Genomic DNA, 19,874 nt, shown 5'->3' with positions numbered 1-19,874 from the left:
GGTTTAATCAGCAACATAACTTACAGAAATGTAAATGAAGCAAAGACCTTTCTGGATTTGATTGAATTGGCTTCGTAAGAGAGCTGAGAAAAAATATTTTTTTAAGCCCCAGTACTTTATTATAGTGAGCAACAATGGATGGGAAAAAGCAGGGTGACAAAAGAAACAGAATAATCCTGATGGCTTAAAATGTTTTAATTGTTTCAAGATAAACCACATGGTGACGATAATAAGCATGCTATCAGATAATAAATGAGCAGATGATATATTTTAACTATGGTATCAAAGGCCACATAGCCATAAACTTCAAACATCTACCACATGTAGAAAACTGGAAATCCTATAGGCTGGGACTTTCAGAAGGAAGTTCCATAGAAACAACAGTAACTCTACATTTGCAGTAAAACAAAAAATTCTTAATCCATTCTGGAATTATAGTAAACAACGTAAGTAGTTTCAACACTTTTGAAAAAAAGAGATTGATTGTCTCTACTATTAATGTCACCAATAATTTTATTAGAAATAAAGGGTACAGTATGTAGATAAAAATCCAACATTATTAAATATGCTTGGAAGTTTTTCAAAATATTGTAATTTTTATAACAGGACATCCTGTTGAAACACTAGACAAGTATAATGCTTGGAAGAAAAAAAGAGAAATATGACACTCATTTTACATTTGTAAGCAACTAGATTTAGAAGCAAATGTTATTATAGGGCAGAATTGTTTTAGGATTGTAATATCTCTTACCAGAGGTAAGATGCACATAAAATGGAGATCTTAAGTTTTAAGAGATGCATAGCTTCAGGTGTATATACAAAAACTGAGACAAATCTTAGTGAGGCTAAGAATCAACAGTGAAACTATGAAAGAACTGATCGTCTCAAACATAGTGATATATAACAAAGTCAGCATGGTAGAAATATGAAGTTTTCAAAGAGAAATATAATTAATAAAAATAAATAAAAAAACTCTAAGTCTACCAAAAGTGTTGAAAGTAGCAACAGTAGTGTAGAAAAATCTAAAAACTGAGTAAGTGAAAGCAAATTAAGGCAAAAATAAAATAGAAAATATAACTTTTAATGAAAAAAAAATGCATGAAACCCCTCAGATGACTTTACACTTATGCTTAAAATAAGCAACAGAGCATCCAGCAGCAGTGTTCAATAGAAAAAAAAAAACACATGAGATTAGTTAAAGTAACTAAAATGCTTCTGAGAAGTCAATTCATTGTTGAAGCTAAGGTAGATTCATTACATTTTAACTGAAGGTATTGAAATAGAAGAAACAGGAGTTTATATAGCTTCTTGTAATAGTAAAGCATCTGAAAGAGAAAAAATGCCTATAAAAGTCTTAAATATTAATGACGAAAAAGTAATATTGCTAAAGCATATAGTAGCAGATAAGGCTAGTATCAGAGAAATATTATCTGTAGTATGACAGAATAATGTAGGAACTACAGATTAATAGATACAACAAAGAATATAGATTGAGATTCTTTTTTAAAAAATGTAGAAGAGATAAAAATACACCAGTGATGATGAAGTTGTTAAAGGAATTCAAAAATATATTCGTTATATCGACCAGCTGTTAAAAATGGAGATGTTAAACAGTTTGCAAAACTATGGAAAAAGACTATTTTAGAGTCATTAAACAAGTAAATATAGTTAGTTTTGAGATCCAAGAGATTTATGGAGATAACAAAGAGCTTGTGCATGTGAATAGGCTAAACAGAGTAAAATATTATAAACCTTATCTTTATGAATGTTTAAATAGTAAAACAAAGATAGATGGTTAAAAGGATAATATACAAAAAGAAACTGAGAACTCAAGTGAGACTGAATAAATCATTGAGGATGATAAAATGTTAGAGACAAAAGAACCAGAACCAAAATTAAAAGTTAGTGGTGCAGTATTAGATGATGAAGTTATGACAACAAAGAATATTCCAATTGTTAACGCTAGTAGTAAAAGCAGTGTACCAGAAACTAATGACATATCAAGTGCACCAGTAACAAGACAGGATGTATCGTGGCCCATGACTATCATCTAAGGTCATGTAGACCCATAATAACTCAACCAGAAGTGGTCCCTACACAAGCAATTGTATACAAACCCAAGAATGATGTGAAAGTTGTCAGTACTAGTTCCAGTAAAGTATAAGATTGGGTATTAGAGATTTACAACAATATAACAGACTGTTTATGAAGTTGTAAGATAAGGTTCTATATGTATATAGTTAACATGTGTGTTATTAAGTAATTTAATTAAGAGTATTAGTAGTAGATATATCTATAGGGTTATCAATATTCTAGTGATACTTATGGTCATAGTTGAAGCTGAACAAAATATAAGTATTGATTCAGCAGAAAATACAGTAGGCATTTGTAATTGTTGAAGAAGGAAATTTTATATTATCCAGAGATAAATGAATAATATTTGAGAGCATACTGTTTCTATAGCATGTTAGGTTGTTAACCCACTCACAAGAAAAATTAGTAATGTTCAAAAAAATCGTTTGATAATGATACACCATGTGGGCATTTATCCAGAAAGTTCAGTAAATATGACCTATACCATATAACACATCAGGAGACAGCTACCTTAAAATTATGAGACATTAGTTAAACAATATCATGCACAGGCGATTTATTGCTATATTTAAAGATATTAAAATGGTGTATCAGTACTGGAATGAAACTGATGAAAATATGGCTTGATAATTGCTGATGGAAGCATTTTAAAATTCCCATTTGGAACTCCAACTTCAGACAATTTAAGAGAATTAAATAAGGAAGTAGATCATTATAGGCAAGTATCCAGAGAGGTGACAGAATTGATAGTTGAACAGGCAACTATAATAAATTCATTGAATCAGACAACTGAATTTCATGACCAAGAGATTATAAAAGTATCCAAAGCATTAGTAAATATCACTAATGTATTAATGTATCCTAAAGTAGAACAAACTGAACTTCACATAGCAGAAGCTGAAATGTTAGTTTACAACACTAGTTTACAGAATAATTTGTAACTGTTATAAATTCCTGTTGTAAGTAGTAGAACTGAGTTAGCTAAGTTAATGCAAGCACTTTATGTAGCTGCTGATAAAACGTTAATACTTCCTGCCCCAAGTAAATTAGAAAGAATGTTAGATAAAATGGAAAGGAGATCACCTCCACATTTATAATTTGTGATCTTAACACATAGTGATTTTATTTACATCTTTATACATAACCTGATGTAAAGACAGCTACAATAAGGGATACCATTAGGATGTTTAAAAGATACCCTTGAAAGCAACAGGTAGAAATATTAAGCTATATAGAATTATGCCTTTTCCATTAGCACAAAACAGTTCTTCAGTTGTAACTATACAGAGCAAAAACCCATATATTGCTGTTTAAAGTGATAAGCATAGCTATTTATAAGTGACAGAAGAGGGCATGTATAGAGGGACCTATTCAAGTATGCCACCCTAATTAAGGAATTTATTCAATATCCATAGCAAGTATTCAATTTTGTAATATTTTTAGGAATTAGGAATAGAAAAGAATAGCAGAGTTGTGTGAAAAGAGAGTAAGTATCCTTAAACCATTTCATTTCTATAAGACAAGAACCCTAGAACCACGGTTGTTTAATAAAGGAATGAGTTAACTTTATGAGCAGTACATCCTATTTCTGACTTGCATCAATTTAATTATATTGCATTAATTAAGTTAAAAGTAGCAGATACCTAAAACCAGCTAAACGTTGCTTTTCACATGGACAGGGAATAGATTTACCCTCCAATTTCAAAAGTAAAACTAAGTATATAGATGTGCAGTTAAACATAAGTGTAGAGATTTGCAAGAACTATTAACCAAAATAGAATTACAGGTAATTAAGAGCATACGTATAGAATCAGAGATTAAAGAGCTATCCAACATATTAGAAATAACCTATCATTTGTTCACTAAGAGATTAGTGTTAACTTTTACAGAGTTTCAACAGCATGTATATGACTTATGAGTTACAGCAGAAATAAACAGGATAAATAAGTGGAAGATAACTAATTCAGTGCTTGTAACACAAGAACTGCTGATGCAATAATGAGAGAAACGATATAGGAAATGTGCAATGTATGAAGAGGATTAGTTTAAAACTGAATTGCAGGAAATGGATCAGTGTAAATTTGCCAAGAATGGAGTGAGTCAGTAACAATTCAGAACAACTCAAAAACTACTAGAAGTGTATTTTAAATGTATTAGAGCAACAATGACAAAGCAACAAGAATCAGAATCATGTTATTAGGTACTGTAATGTTTTGGTTTTGTGTAACTCTACACGATACAATTACAGAAGAAGAAAAAACAAAGCTGCTACCATTGAAGTACAGGGTTTCAAGGTAGCAGATGTGAATATCGTTAAAGAATTAACCATCAAATACACGTTTACTGGGGGAACAAACACCTATAGTTTAGGACACCATTTCCTAGAGAGAGGTTTGATAAGGAGGATATTCAACATGTGGAATGGTGCACAACACACTTCCACAACTCTGCATAAGGGGAAAGGCAATATGAATTTGCAGACTTCACTGATATTTACCAGTAAGTGACTTATAGTTATACAAAATTGTAATCAAAAGGACTGGAAAAGACAAGACTCATAATTCAAATAACAGGATTGGTGTGCATAAATCCAGCAAACTTCAGATGTCTAGCATATTAGCATCTGATTCACTTGAGCCACATCTATTGTGACTATAAAGTATATCCGTTTGAGTACTGTATTGAATGGGAAGTCTGTGTTTTATGTGAGTGATAAACAATAAATGTTTATTGTTTCAATTCTTCTGTCATTAATTTTAGAATGCTACAATTCCAAAAATTCAAAAAAAAATGATAAAACGTCAACAACAACAAAAAGAAGGAAGACATTTAATTCTTACTTTGATTTCTATAATTTGTTGAATTTTAAATATTTATTCTGCTCTTTTATTTTAATAGTTTTATTACTAAGAAACTGTTAAAAGAATATTATGTAATGAGATCATATATGTATTTAATCATGGTAGATATTGAAGCCATAATTGATAATTAATTTTTCTTTATTAAATTAGTAACTGTGGTTTTATGAAAAAGTAATGTGATGATAGAAAAGATATTATTTGATCATTGAATTTTATGATGTATGAAAGTATAGCAATGTAGACTATAGTTTATTGTTTAATAGTGTAATCTTTTGATGAATAATTTGTTTACTTTTGTAAATATGTCAGAGAAATATGATTTAGTATTTTGATAATATGATTATTGATAAATGTTATATATATATATACAGATGACAGAATAATTATGAGTATATAATGACTTATGTAATTGAGAAATGTTAAGTATGTGCAAGTTTTATACCTACGAATTATGTAATATGATCTCATATCAAATAAAAGGTAAAGGAAAATTGAATAACTATACAACAGTGTTAGATTTTACTCATTTTGGTAATGTCAACAGAATTGTTTTCTTTTTAATGTGCCAGGGTGAAAGAATAATATCTAAGTTTGTAATAATAACCATTGAAAGAATATAAAACTCTTACTACATAACATTAAATTAAATCATTTGATCAGTAATAAGCAAAAACATTTGATATCATGGTATAGGAAATAATACAAATAAAAATAAGAATATACTTAGATGTATTATTTTAAGCACTATTTGATGCAACGACAGAAAGCAGAAACATGGATGTGTAGTAATGTTTATCCATGCTAGAACTTTCTTTAGGAAGAGAGGAGCGAAGCAAGCAGATTATTTTGAGACACTTTATGCTATTTTCAAATGCTTCAAGAAATGAGAAATATAATCTGATAAAATTCCATGTATTGTATACAAACATGCAACATGGAATACGAGTGGTTTGTTTGTTTGTTTTGTTTGTTTGTTTTTTGAATTTCGCACAAAGCTACTCGAGGGCTATCTGTTCTAGCCGTCCTTAATTTAGCAGTGTAAGACTAGAGGGAAGGCAGCTAGTCATCACCACCCACCGCCAACTCTTAGACTACTCTTTTACCAACGAATAGTGGGATTGACCGTAACACTATAATGCCCCCACGGCTGAAAGGGCGAGCATGTTTAGTGCGACGGGAATGTGAACCCGCGACCCTCAGATTACGAGTCGCACACCTTAACACGCTTGGCCATGCCGGGCCAATAACGAGTGGACACAACTTATTAATGCATATGAGAAGTCACACAATAATGCTGTAAAAATGAAGAAAATGTACACGTCATGTATAAACTAAGATGCATTTCAGGTGGTATTTAAAATCAATTGTTTATATCACTTAAAACCAAAGCCACAGCAACACTGAGAACGCTATGAGAAAATTTATACTAATCTCAATAATTGGTTATCATAACCATTTGTTGAATTAGTTTTGGTTTTTTTCTTCTGAGAATTACTATGAGTTCAAAAAATTCATCCAAGTTATTGACATATTTACTTGTTAGTTGGATGTGTACGTTACTTTAAGAATCATAAGAATGATAAAGAAATTCTTATATAAACTCATGTTTTGGGGTTGAAGGTCATTCTCCTGACTCGTAATAAGAATCCATTGGTCCTGCTCCCAGTACAACTGAAATCTTAAACATTTCCTGACTTGTATGAAGAAATGCAACAACCTGCTAATATTTGAAGGAAACTGTTGGTGCCTCTCTTCCTATGTCGGACCCCATAATAATATAAAGATGTCTAAGATTTCCTACTCAAGCTCCAAATAAGCAAATATTTCTATCTCTCTCTGAGTCAAATAACGAATGTTATATATGATTATGTAATTCATAACTTACTGATAGTATTAAGTAATTTAAAAAATATTATAGGAAGTTTAATCAAATTACAGTAACCTGATCATATAGAACAATTTAATAGTTTTAATATTGAGACATTTCAAGATTCTCTTAGTATTCTCAATGCATCAGAGAATCTTGGTATGATGCGTTTAATTGTTGTTTGTATTTTGAATCATGGTCCCCAAATTAATTCTATTTGTAAACTTCAAATTACAGTTGGATACTCCACTCATGACTGTAAACTTAAGTTTTAAATAAATTTGTTAACTCAATTAAATTGAACTCCAAACAACTAGCAGACATAGTGGTGCACGACTTTACAGGTAAATTCAGAATAAAATACGTTTAGTTTGATGGGAAGAAGTCGTGTGATTTCAATTCAAGTAATAGTGTATTATATAAAAAGAAACTAAGTTTCTGGTTAGCAATAATCATTATACTTCTAACCAGTGTAGTAATTATGATTTATAATAGAACACACTCAACTAATAGATAATGCCATTGTTGTTGTTATTTTTAACAGTAGGTGTTTGTTTGTTTTTTAAAACCGCCGTTAACAACTTCAAGTTTTGTTACATGTATTCACTCAAATATTTTCAGCAAATTAGGGTTACGTCAATTACTGTACATGCTTTGAGTTATCAATAATTTATACAGGTGCACAATGTCAATCCAATACATGCAATATAATCAGAGAAATCAGTCCATCGGACGTTAAACTAATAAGTATTCGAGAGAAACCACATACTATTCACGACAAATAATACCGCAGGCGTAAGTATGAAATATTACACTACCAAAAAAAATATCCATGAGTATATCATTTCTTCACATGTTTATTTTCTGTGTTTAATATCATGAACAGTTAGAATCAAAATTCTTACTTTTCACTAGATGATGTTGAACTGTCACCCAACAATCATGTTTCCTGATTATTGGTATCAATAGTTGATATTAGGCCTCTTGTAAAGTGGTTATTCATAGTAACTGTAATTGCCATGGATATGTGATGTCTGTATTTGGTGTAGGAACTTCTTTCCAAACGACTCAGTGAAAAATAACACAGAATTACATGCTGTATAGATCTTGATATTACTAGTTAATGCATGGTTATTGCCGTGTTATATTCACCTGTTGTATGGGTATTGGTTTTAAATGTTTATTTCACAATTTATATCCTACTATTTGCAATCAGTCTAGCCCTCACTTTTTAATTTTTGATTTCTTTTAGAATGTAGAGCATATTCAGTACACAAAATAATTGCGCTCAGAACAATACCAACAGCATAAACAAGAAAAATTCCTTGTAGGTTTTCGAGAGAAATAGTGTTCTGGTCAGAAGCCATGTCACAGTTACCTGTCTTTGGCCAGTACCTCCTTTTCCATTTCTCCACGAGTCCATTATGGAGCATTCTCTTAATTCTGGTCGAAAAAATAGAAAAAAATTGTTTTAACACTTTTCTTTGTTAATGCAATAAAAATACAGTTATTAAAGCTAAAGCCTTCCTTACAAGCCTTTAAATTATGTAAATTAGATTTTTTTTCCTTGTATTTAACGGACAACTAAACAGATGGATAGATTATAACCTAAACAGGATATTACTATCTTGTCTTTGTCGTACCAATATTTTAAATACAAAAGAAGAATTAACATAATTACTACTTAAAAGTTTCGCACATTTAGTCTTCTTCGAGATCAAAGACGTGATGTCTACGTCGAATGCTCGAAACTTATTAAAAAAACATTTTAGGATTTAGACTCTTTAGAAAATTATCTCTCTTTGAGTTAGTGGGTTTATTACACTAAGAACTGGGTTTCGAAACCGCAGTGAGAAGAGTACAGAAAGCCTATTGTGTAGCTTTAAGCTTCACAATATACAAACAAACAACTTTGAAATTTGTTTTTCTTTTATATTCTCTGACAATCAAAACTCTACATGCAAAGATTTGAGTTGTTTTCCAAAAACAAAATTGCCGTTCAAACTGCATATACGATAAGAAATGATGTTACTATTAAAATAAAAAAACGTTTAATCAACACTCGAAGAGAAGTATGGACTCTTGATTTATCCAAATCAATGAATTATGTTTGATTTTTAGAGCAAAAACACACTGAGGTATCTGCTGTGTTTGGATTTTAGCTTAGTAAGTCTGTAAACTTACCACTGTCACACTGTGGGACAGCCAGTTATGTATTTTCCTTCATTAATGGCGTGGCATGGTCTAGCGCGTTAAGGCGTGCGCTTCGTAATCTGAGGGTCGCGGGTTCGCGCCCGAGTCGCGCCAAACATGCTCGCCCTCCCAGCCGTGGGGGCGTTATTAAGTGACGGTCAATTCCACTTTTCGTTGGTAAAAGAGTAGCCCAAGAGTTGGCGGTGGGTGGTGCCTTCCCTCTAGTCTTACACTGCTAAATTAGGGACGACTAGTACAGATAGCCCTCGAGTAGCTTTGTGCGAAATTCCAAAAAACAAACAAACCTACAGTAATTTTACTGGATATTCTCTTTTAACACGTGATCCCCAGTGACACAGTAATATGTCAGCAGACTTAAAACACTAGAAACCTATTGTGTATCTTTGTGCTTAACAGCAAAGAAACAAATCTAACATGCAGCAAACTTCTTTTTACACAACCAATAGACCATGCATCCTACCTATCTTTAACCCTTTAATTTCACTGACTGAAGCTTTTTTTTTCCCCACTTAGAAATATTTTGCTGGAAAGCAATATTTTGTGAAAAAAAAATTAAAACAGTTGATATAATGAGAAAGTGATGATTTATATAAAATTGAAATTATTTATCACGAAAATAAAACAAAAGCCCAGATAATGAATATAATTTATTTTAATGTAAATTTGCTTTCTAATTAAAGATGTAACTTATAGCACCTTCTTTAAAAAATAATTACAACATGTGGAGGATTTTAGGTATATTTTTATATATTACTAGTGAAAGTACTGGGCTTTGTTCAAGTTATGAGGTTGATTTACTCTAGATCACTATGTCAGTGTGTATATTCTGAATCCATTTTAGTATACTCTTTTGTTACTTCTTTATGGAAGGTGGCTTGTTTATAAAGGTAACCTTTCCTCAGACTTGTTTTCTGATTTTAAAAATATATAATAAAAACAAATCATTTTAATTAACAGAATTTTTAAGTAGAAAACATGTTTTTTTTTCGATTTTATTGTTTATATATTTCATTTTATACTTTCAGCACATAGCCTCTTAACAACGATATTGGGTTACACTTTTATTGCTAAGAAACATGGTATAAAAGCTATTGCTGAAGTGCATTGTTACCAAAACACGCTGGCGTTTCTATATGGAAGTTCTCATACAAGAAACCACTTTTTTTTTCTGTGTGGCTTTTTGCTGGACTTACGAACAAAAAGATGCACTTGCGCATACACGTGAAAAAGTAATACCCTGGTGCATACTCTCAGGGTCCATTTTATGTGTACGCAAAATTTCAGGTTTCTAGATTCTTTGCTCTTGGAGTCACGATGGTCACATATTCGTTTCTATGTTATTTTTGGCTTCCTCATCTTAGAAAAAGATGAGCACGCGTACACTCTCATGGAAAAGTAATAATACCTAGGTGCACACCTTAAGAGTCCATTTAACATTGTGTGAAAAATTATATATTAACATTAATTATGCTATATGTATGTTATTATTTTAGGTTAAAGAATTTTACATTTTAACCTGTTTTTCCTTACATTAGCATACATTAAGGTATTTGCTTCGTCGACATGACAAACGTTTGTTTATAGATTTCTCATAAAGTTTGACAGGAGCTATATTCGCTACCTCTGTCTAATTTTAAGGTTACAGACTACATAAAAGGCAATTTGTTAATACCACGTACCGATAACTCTTGGGCTACTCTTTTACCACTGGAGAGTTGGATTGATCACTACTTGATCACAGTTGAAAGGGGAACAAGTTCTGTGATTGAATTTGAGCCCGCGACTCATAGATTGTGACTTAAATGTGCTAACTACAAGACTATGCTGGGTCACAAAGCAAAAGAATGGGATCTAAATGACAGAACAATAGAATATGCAATTATAACTAGTAATACATCTATATAGTATATGCTGCCATCTATTAAAGCCTTTATTAGCTATAGGAATTTCATTGAACTCATGCCCTAAATGTTCTACACGTCAAAGAAAACTAGTAAACGTATTAAATATATATATCTATATATATATTTACTTTCAATTTTATGATCTTCCAGATAAGCACAATGGTTGATTTACAAAGTAGAAAGCACAATCAAAATTGTATGTCCTGTATTTCTTTGTTTTATAAAAGCCACTCAGAAGGTTGTCTATTTAAAATGTAATTATTCCTGTTAGCCAAGAATAACAGAGTACGAAGAGGATTTTCAAATCAAAAACCAAAACCTACATCAAAAAGGTTAGAATATTGTTAACAGAAATATACTAAAAACAATTATAAGTCGAATATTTTAATTTTAGCTAATTCCATTTATATTGTTACAATTTATCACATGAGTTTTGAGCATACACTACCTTACAGCAACCAGTGGCATTACCTGAATACAGATTAAAGTAAATAAAAAATACTGATGGAACATATACCTTGATTTACAACGCGAGTATTAAACCCGCTGAGTAATAATTCAGTAATGTAGAATGAATAATTTAAAATTTATAGATAACGGACTATATTTTTCGTAAATTTATAGAAGTAATAAATTATTTTATACGAAAAGAATAAGAATGTTCAATATCATAATTTGTTTATATTGGTATAGCGCACAGTTACTGTGTGGTCTACCTGCACACAGTCAATAGCAGATAATCGAACCTTGGATGTTAATTTTGTAATTCCATAAAGTTGCTACTCACCCGCTAGGAAACTCCATTATAACTAAAGAGATCCATAGCAAAAAATATACAAGTAACACAAAATATCCTAGTAATTGATTAACAAATCACTCTACATCGTCAGTGATGAACATTAGAATAGTTGTTTTTTTTCCATACACACCCTTTATTGATAATGTGCAGGTATGGGCTCCTTTGCTGTAATGCAAATCCAAAGCCTACTTTGAAAAATTCTTCTCTGGCTTTGTGCATTCTACATGAATGAGTTTTATTATAGTCTTGAAATAGCATGTAGTCTAGGTACGACTTTTCTTTAATAAAAGCATAGTGTCCACTAAGAACAAACTTCAGCCCTTGCTGCGATGAATTCACTAAGTCACTAGCTCCTTTTCCGATTGTGCGGTAGATATCACTATTAGAGAACTAAAATAATAAAAATGTTTCATTTCAAATTATCGAATTGAAACAAGATAACTTTCATATAGTTAGCTAAAATTTTAATATCAAATATTTAACATAAATATACAAAATAAACGGTTTAAAAAACAGAGAAGCCGTTGTCTGTAAACATTTAGTATTATAAAATTATATTAGAGCTGTGCATACTCGTTAGAAGAAATTAATTTTACAGACGCCCTGTGAACAAAATTTAAGTTGTATAACGCCTAAGCTGTCGAAACGTGACATTTTGTACTAATAGTATAATATGCGTAATTTGCATGAAAATAAGGTTAATAATATTTAAAAATATGTCATTTCTTATTAACCCACAGTGGCGGCGCCAAGGGGGACTTTGGGGGGCTTGAGCCCCCCCGAATGAGCCAAGCCCCCTTCAGCCCCCAATATTGTTACCTACATGTATTCATAAAATATGGAAAACACAATCGTCGTTGTTGCTTAACAATTAACACCAAAGAGACATAGATCTGTAGAACTCAACGTCTTCATTAAGATGAAAGATAGTTAGCCTGATAGTGACCTTACTTTTCCTCAGAGTATATTAACTTCACATGGGATAATTCGTTTCTGCTATGTAAGCTATGTCTTTATGTTATATTTCTTTTGATTTGTAGCTTTACTCTTAATGGTATATTAAATGTTCAATCTAACCTAATCTTGATTTTCTTTATTATTATGTATTACCTTGAGTAGAATTTAGGTGAGCTTCCTCTTTTACATATACGCATATTTTCAAAAACAGATTATTTCTAATTTGTAATAATGAATTATTAATCAGAGTATGAGTTTCCAAAGTATAAGCATTATGAGTTTCCAATAAAACCTGCATTGAAAACGCAGTTCAAATTAGCACACCTCTCTGAAATGTACCTAGGTATCTACATTATTATAATTTACCATCTATACTTCATAATGATGGCATTTTGGAAAACCCCTCCGCAGTTTACCTCAGCCCCTCTCAGCCCTCCCAACAAAAATATCCTGGAGCCGCCACTGTTAACCCAGTAGGAGTTTCCAAGAAGAACTTTCAACTATATCTATTCCGTTGCATACCTTTTCTAGGACTCGTCAAGTCAGCTGAGCAAGCAAACGACCTTTTCGATAAAGGCGTGAAACAAATACAGTATAATTTAAATGACACCATGTTCCCTTAGAGAAAACTGTATCTGTGAAAATGACGTCCTTATTATCGACAGTCTTAGTGCGATACAATAACACAAACATATGACCTAACAATAGTTTTATAAGTCATTATTAGTTAGATGAGGTATTATTATACCACATACCTCATTAAATAAATTCTGATGGGCTGATCCTTTCAAAAACGTCCATTTTAATTCTTGTTGCTCTGCCAATTCTTGAAGTGTGTTAATTGTCTTTCCTTGCTTCGGAATGGAAAGAAACGCTACTAGTGCTCCATTATAAGTATGGAATAGTACGATAGCATACAACCACCAGGTAGCAGCTACTAATTTAGTGCCACTGAAAAACGGTGGCGAATGCCCACCTAAATATTCGAATAAAATATATTATTTAATTAACAGTTTGAAAAAGATTAATCGTGCTAGCTAGATCCATCAACAAAGAAGTGCTAAAATAAGAAATAATATATAATGCACTATTTAATATTTATAAACTTGTATTACAGACAGCTTTGTTCAGATAGAATTATTTTACGCACACCCTTGGTACATTACTGATAATTTAAAGTCTATAACAGTGATTAAAGAATCGATTAATATTACAATTACACTAAGTTGATAATAAAAGTAGTAGAGATTTCATTTGTGTCAGATTATCCAAAGAATCAGTCATAAAATTAGGAAATAAACCGTTGTTCATTATTACACAAGCACTACAGTGAAAATATAATGAAGTCGTTATTTAGAATATTATTTTCAATGCATTTGGTAGAGCGATAATGAATATAAAGCTGTCTTAAAGGCTAAATAAGACTCCAGAAATTACATGTCTAATAATGCTAAATCGGCACTAAATTTAATGATCAGTTAACACTATCTCTAATGGTAAAAGTATTAGAGAAAATATTATGGGACAAAAAATGTTACTTTAAAATGCTACCACAATAAAATGTTGCTTCTTTTTGTACTTCCCTTGCATGAGGAAAGCGCCCAATAAATACCAAAATGGACGGTACCAGTCACGTGTCAGCTGGTAATCCCTACGGCTTGTAGGCAAAGATGAGTATTTGACCACTAACACGTTAAGAAGATGCACTGTGAAACTGACGAGTATTAAAGCAAAAACGGTGACGGCCCAAACCTGGAAAGATAGATTAATTAAAACTTATTCACAACTTACGATTAACATACGCCATATTTCTTGGATAAAAATATAACCCTATGACAGTTTGCTAGTCCCTTAATTTCGTTCACGTGAAGCTTTATACTTACTAAAACTTTCGAAACAATTTTTCATCCACATTTGCCCATCGAAAAAAAAGTTACAATAAAAACTGCTTTTGCGTAAAAATAAAAATAGGGAACATTTGTATGGAAGCACATAATGCCACAATAATAAGTTTATAAAAAACACAACAAAAACGATTTATAAGCATAATGAAGCAACATCCACCCATGTGTGACTACCTGATAAAGAGAGGACCGAATCTCAATAGTGGAGTCGTGCCTGGATTATTGAACACATTATTTTAACCTTGAATTTCTTTATACATGATATATTAAGGTAGCTTTCTTAAGATAAATCATTGGTCAGCTATGAGAGGGAACATCAACTGAGTGCTAGTGTTTGGTATCCTGAATATGTGTTATGGACACATATTTGGTTATAATGCTATCGGAACCTTGGCATTGTTATGTTCCTCGCAAAAACTTGAACCTTTGACAATGTAGCACTTTCTAATGTAACACTACATGGTCGGAGGAGTCATTATGTTCTGATGTTTCGTTTAAAAATAAACCAATAAATCGCCTCTGAAACGAACCTGTACTCATAAACTTACTTCCTTTTTGTAACCAAATCCACCATTTTTGATGGTAAGAACCATATTTGCCGTATAAACCATTAAACTTTGTGTGTCAAATGCCAGAGCTCATATTCCTAATCTTGTCCTAATTGTAAAAATAAATGCAAAGCCTTAAAATTTTAAATAGCATCGTTTGCAATGAGGCATGCAAATACATCACACTAATTTTGAAGCAGAAATATGCTTCAACTTCTACATTTTTTATTTGGGTACAACAGAGAGTTTTTTTGTCATATATTAACGTTGAATTTTCTTTCATGACTGTCAAATAGCAAAACTTCATCTTTATCCCTGAGGAATTTCAAAATAAATTGGTCCAGCTGTTTAACCCGAGAGTCTGATTTGATATTTGGAGTTGTAATAATCGAGTGATGATGCACTATTCATTCCATAATAAGCAGGGTTCATAATAGCTGATCAACTTACTTAAGACAAGAATAAAAATAGGAGACAAAAGATAGAAAAACTATTAAAAGTTTCAATTTTAGGATTACTCATGGATCTAGCTCACCTTTAATATGCGCAATTATCACGGAGCTTATTATGGCGGAGATAGACAATATTATGCCGCTGGTTGACCGATTTAATCCTTTCTGTATCTCTTACAGGAGACATTTCTGAAAACAGTTAGATCACTTACCATTTTGAAGTTTCCTTTACTGCTCAAGGATAGGTTGTATGGTAATTATGTTTGTGAATGAGTATCATTACTATGCCAAAGGATGCTGTTGCTGTCTGTCAGGTTATCCCATACATCCGAAAATTTAATACAGAACGTGCATCATGATTTCTGTCCTTGTAGAAGGCTTTAATGACTAAAATATGTAGTAGGACGTGTATGAAAATGTTCAGACTAATAAAAGAAACTAACCCAACTCCACTATTTCAGATCAATAATAAAAAACCCTTATGAAGATGTATGTATCTCAGGAGCATATTGGACATATAATGCTTTATGAGTTTAAAAAAGGCAATAGTGTGGAAGAAACTACACGAAACATTCAAAGTGTTTATGGTGCGGAGTCTCTCAATGAAATAAACTGTCGAAGGTGGTTTCAGAAGTTAAGGTTAGGTGACTGTAACTTAAGTGATGTACCACGTTCAGGTCGTCCTGTTGAGTTTAATGATGACTTGCTGCTGGCTGCACTTAATAAAGATTGTGCTGTAACAGTTCACCGTCATCTGCAACAGATTGGAAAGTGTCAAAATTTGGAAAATGGGTCCTCCATAAGTTGACAGAAGCCAACCTTAGAGCAAGAGTGGACATTTGCAGTTCTCTGCACTCTCGTGAACGTAACTCACCTTTTTTTAACAGGTTAGTGACTAGAAGATGAAAAATGGATATTTTATAAAAATATTAAGCGCCGCAGACAATGGCTCAGTGCAGGTAAACTGGCTAAAGCGCAGCCCAAAATGAACCGCCACCCTAAGAAAGTCTTGTTAAGCATCTGGTGGGATATTGTTGGTGGATCCACTTCGAGTTGCTGCCACTCAATGTAACGATTACATCAGACTTGTATTGTGAACAATTAGAGCACCTGAATGTTGCACTGACAGAAATGATGCCTGCTTAGATCAATCGTAATGGTGTTGTGTTACACCAGGATAATGCACGGCCCCATACAGCAAGGATTACATCAACAAAGACTGAAGAGCTATACCGCGAAAAACTTCCACATCCTCCTTATTCTCCAGACCTTGCCTCATCTGATTATCATTTATTACGAAGTTTGCAGAACTGTCTTGATGAAAAATAGCTTAAAACACATGAAGATGTCAAAACTACTCTCTCTACATTATTTTCCTCCAAACCCCAATAATTTTATAGAAGTGGCATTTAAAAGTTTGTGAATCATTGGCGGGAAGTAATTAATAATAATGGATCACACACTATTGATTAAATAACATTGAAAGCGTTTCATATCCATTCAATTTTTCTGAACCTAACATTGGACATTACTTAAGGAATGATCTGATACGTCTTCAGTGTCAGATCATGGCACTGTGTTATTTATATCAATCACTTGGAGAAAGGTTGAGAAAAAAATCTTTATAATTTATTGATGCAGTTGCTTTTTTCATTCCTCATCTTGGGAGATATTAATAGAAGATTCAGGTCCATTGAGACTCTTATATCTGTTTATAACCTCTCTGTGTCCAATAAAGGAAAATGCGGTTATATCCTTGCTCCATATCAGATATTTATAAATATATACATTTGTTAAACTTACATTTCATTCATATTCTTGAGAGATGGACAATGATATACTTGATGACGGTAATTTTACCAGTTTGCTTCATTGTAATTTAGAAGTGTACCACAGTGAATGGTCCTCATTCATTACTCTTTCATAGCTCATTTCTCCTCTCATTAACCACATTATCCAGGCAACTGTAGATACCACCTCTGAAGTTTCGACAAATTTTCTAGAGTATCTTAAACTGCCACTGACTGTTATGAGCAAGAAAACTGAGAAAGAAACATTGGATGTATTCCACAGATTTTTCATTCTCAGCAACTGCACTGTATTTCAAAATACTTATAGTTATACCCAAAAGATCACACGTCAAACCCAGAAGGAGTCGTGGATTAAATTTTAGATTTTCTGTAACTTGTACTACACAACATAACAGATATGTGAGTACAAAGATTTGAAGTACAAATCAATCAGTATGTAACTATTATTTGTTTGAAAGCGTTTGTTTCACGATTTATCTTTATGATAAACGTTTTGGAGGACCAAAATTGAGTTATTCCACATTTAAATCGCTTCTGTGTGAATATCATATGATATGTGGTGTAGTGTTCAGATGCACACTATATATGATGTTTTCTCAAAGAAAGGAAGGCTCAGATGATAAAAGTAAAATAATAGAATATTGAAAACAATTATGAACACAAAGTAATGAGAATTCAATTCTTACTGTTTGCATTGAAACAAGGCTAGATTGTTAGTTCATGTTCGCTTAGCTGCTGTAAACTGGTAGGAAAAGATAGTTTTGCCAGGTAAAATATCACTATCTCTTCATATTCCACAATTTTTAATTATACACATCAGAAACAAAAGAAGTGGACATATGTCATTTGAATCAATCAATGCAATATATAACTTCATGTTCATTGAAAAACATATTTTTAATTTAAGTCCTCTCGCTAACTCCATTGCCATGCCTTCAATCTCATAAGTATATCTCTTGCTGTACCATTTCATAAAATTTGTTCAGCAGAGCTGTGCTCATAATGGCATTACTCATATCTTTAACCACAAAATATCCTTACCTGTTATCTTTATTCACAGATACTTCAGTAGCTGTATAATAATAAATGACCACTGTTATTTCTGGAGTACAGATCATGACATCTACAAATGGCAATACGGAGTTTCCTGTCTCAACAGGAAACATCAATGAAATAATATTTCGGATACAGTTTGTCATTATTCTGTCTCTTGTTTAATCAGATGTAGATTTTATGAACTTCTAGAATGGTTCATTTCCAGCACAAATTCTAGCTTTTTAACTGCTGAAATTTCTTTAAGTAATCTACTGGAATATGGCATTGATTTAAAATTACTGAAATTATTATTTAGTTCTTTGTTACACTGAATGTTAGTAAAATTGTAAATGTGCTAAAATCTTGCAGCAAAATCAAAATACTAAATGTTCAAATATCAGACGTTTTTCTGAGCAGTACTTTTGCATTAAGAAGTTATCAAATACAATAGCTTATGGTGAACTTCATTCTCTTGTTATCCTTGGAAAGTCAAAATATATAGTTGTACTTAAATTTTGAATAATTGTTGACTCACCTTTCAGTTCATCATTTGACATTTAATTGGATAACTCCATTCAAATTCACGATAAATTTTTCATTCTGTTTGCTTTTCTTGTTTAGAATTGTCTTGACTAGAAGAAGTTTGATTTTTTTCAATTTCTAAAGCAGGAAGTTGTAATTATTTGTTTGTTTCCTTACAGCAAAGCCACATCGGGTTATCTGCTGTGTCCACTGGGGGAAATCGAACCCATGATTTTAGCGTTGTAACTCCGAAGTCCTACAGCTGTCTCAGCAGGGGACGGAAGTTGTAATATTGGTTCTTTTCACTAGTTTCAACAAGTGTAATTTATTGACCCATTGCAATAGTAGTCTCCTCATTTTTGTGTCACGTTACAAAAACTTGCGAAGACTACCCTTTTAATTTTACATATTTGTTGCTTTCTCTCCAGTCCTTTTCACTGTTTGATCATTTTTAAGTTTGCACAATTTAAAAAAAAATCTAAATAATATGTAACAGGACAACACTAAGAGCTATATAAAAATACCTTTACTGTACAAGGTGGTAATCTGCTTAAGATATAATTCTGTCTGAAGCAAAACTGCACCATAAAGGTAAAAAAACCTGCTGTATTAGTTTACCCAAAAATGACTCAAGCATAAACAAGCAAACCATACTATTCCAGTAAGTACACATTATTTTCTGGAGAGGAAACAGGATTTCATGTAGCGTTGTTGTTTTCTTCATCACAACAGATCACTACACCATACTTGACTAATTTCTCAGAACATCAAGAAACATCATTTTTAAATTTAGAAGCACATTAACTTCCTGTTGTATTGGAATACATGTTGTCCTATATTTCTTGGCCCTATCTCGTACCAACTACAAAAATACGCAGTACTGCGTCTTGCGCCAAAAACAATAAA

The 19,874-nt window shown here is 32.1% G+C and overlaps 1 protein-coding gene across 1 annotated transcript; it reads right to left on the bottom strand.

Annotated features, from left to right (window-relative positions):
- Positions 1–7,660: 7,660 nt before the first annotated feature.
- Positions 7,661–13,859, bottom strand: LOC143236369 (glutamate receptor ionotropic, delta-2-like). Its single transcript, XM_076474639.1, has 4 exons — positions 13,847–13,859; positions 13,452–13,672; positions 11,870–12,129; positions 7,661–8,265 (listed from the first exon to the last, which is right to left on the bottom strand). Exons 1-4 carry the CDS (start codon positions 13,857–13,859, stop codon positions 8,040–8,042), a joined length of 720 nt encoding a protein of 239 aa, XP_076330754.1. The 3' UTR covers positions 7,661–8,039.
- Between the last annotated feature and the right edge of the window lie 6,015 nt (positions 13,860–19,874).

The sequence above is a fragment of the Tachypleus tridentatus genome, chromosome 13 (assembly GCF_004210375.1).
Source record: "Tachypleus tridentatus isolate NWPU-2018 chromosome 13, ASM421037v1, whole genome shotgun sequence".
NCBI classification, from domain to species: Eukaryota; Metazoa; Arthropoda; class Merostomata; order Xiphosura; family Limulidae; genus Tachypleus; species Tachypleus tridentatus.
Note: the sequence above shows the minus strand (reverse complement) of the source record. Positions and strands in the feature narration are given on the sequence as shown.

What these genes read in the sequence shown, in the direction of transcription:
- LOC143236369 (XM_076474639.1), bottom strand. An exon ending in ATCAGAATTTATTTAATGAG is followed by an intron (nt 12,130 to 13,451) that starts GTATGTGGTATA and finishes TTATTATTTTAG; the next exon opens with TTCTCTAATAGTGATATCTA. An exon ending in CTGCACATTATCAATAAAGG is followed by an intron (nt 8,266 to 11,869) that starts GTGTGTATGGAA and finishes TTTTTCGACCAG; the next exon opens with AATTAAGAGAATGCTCCATA.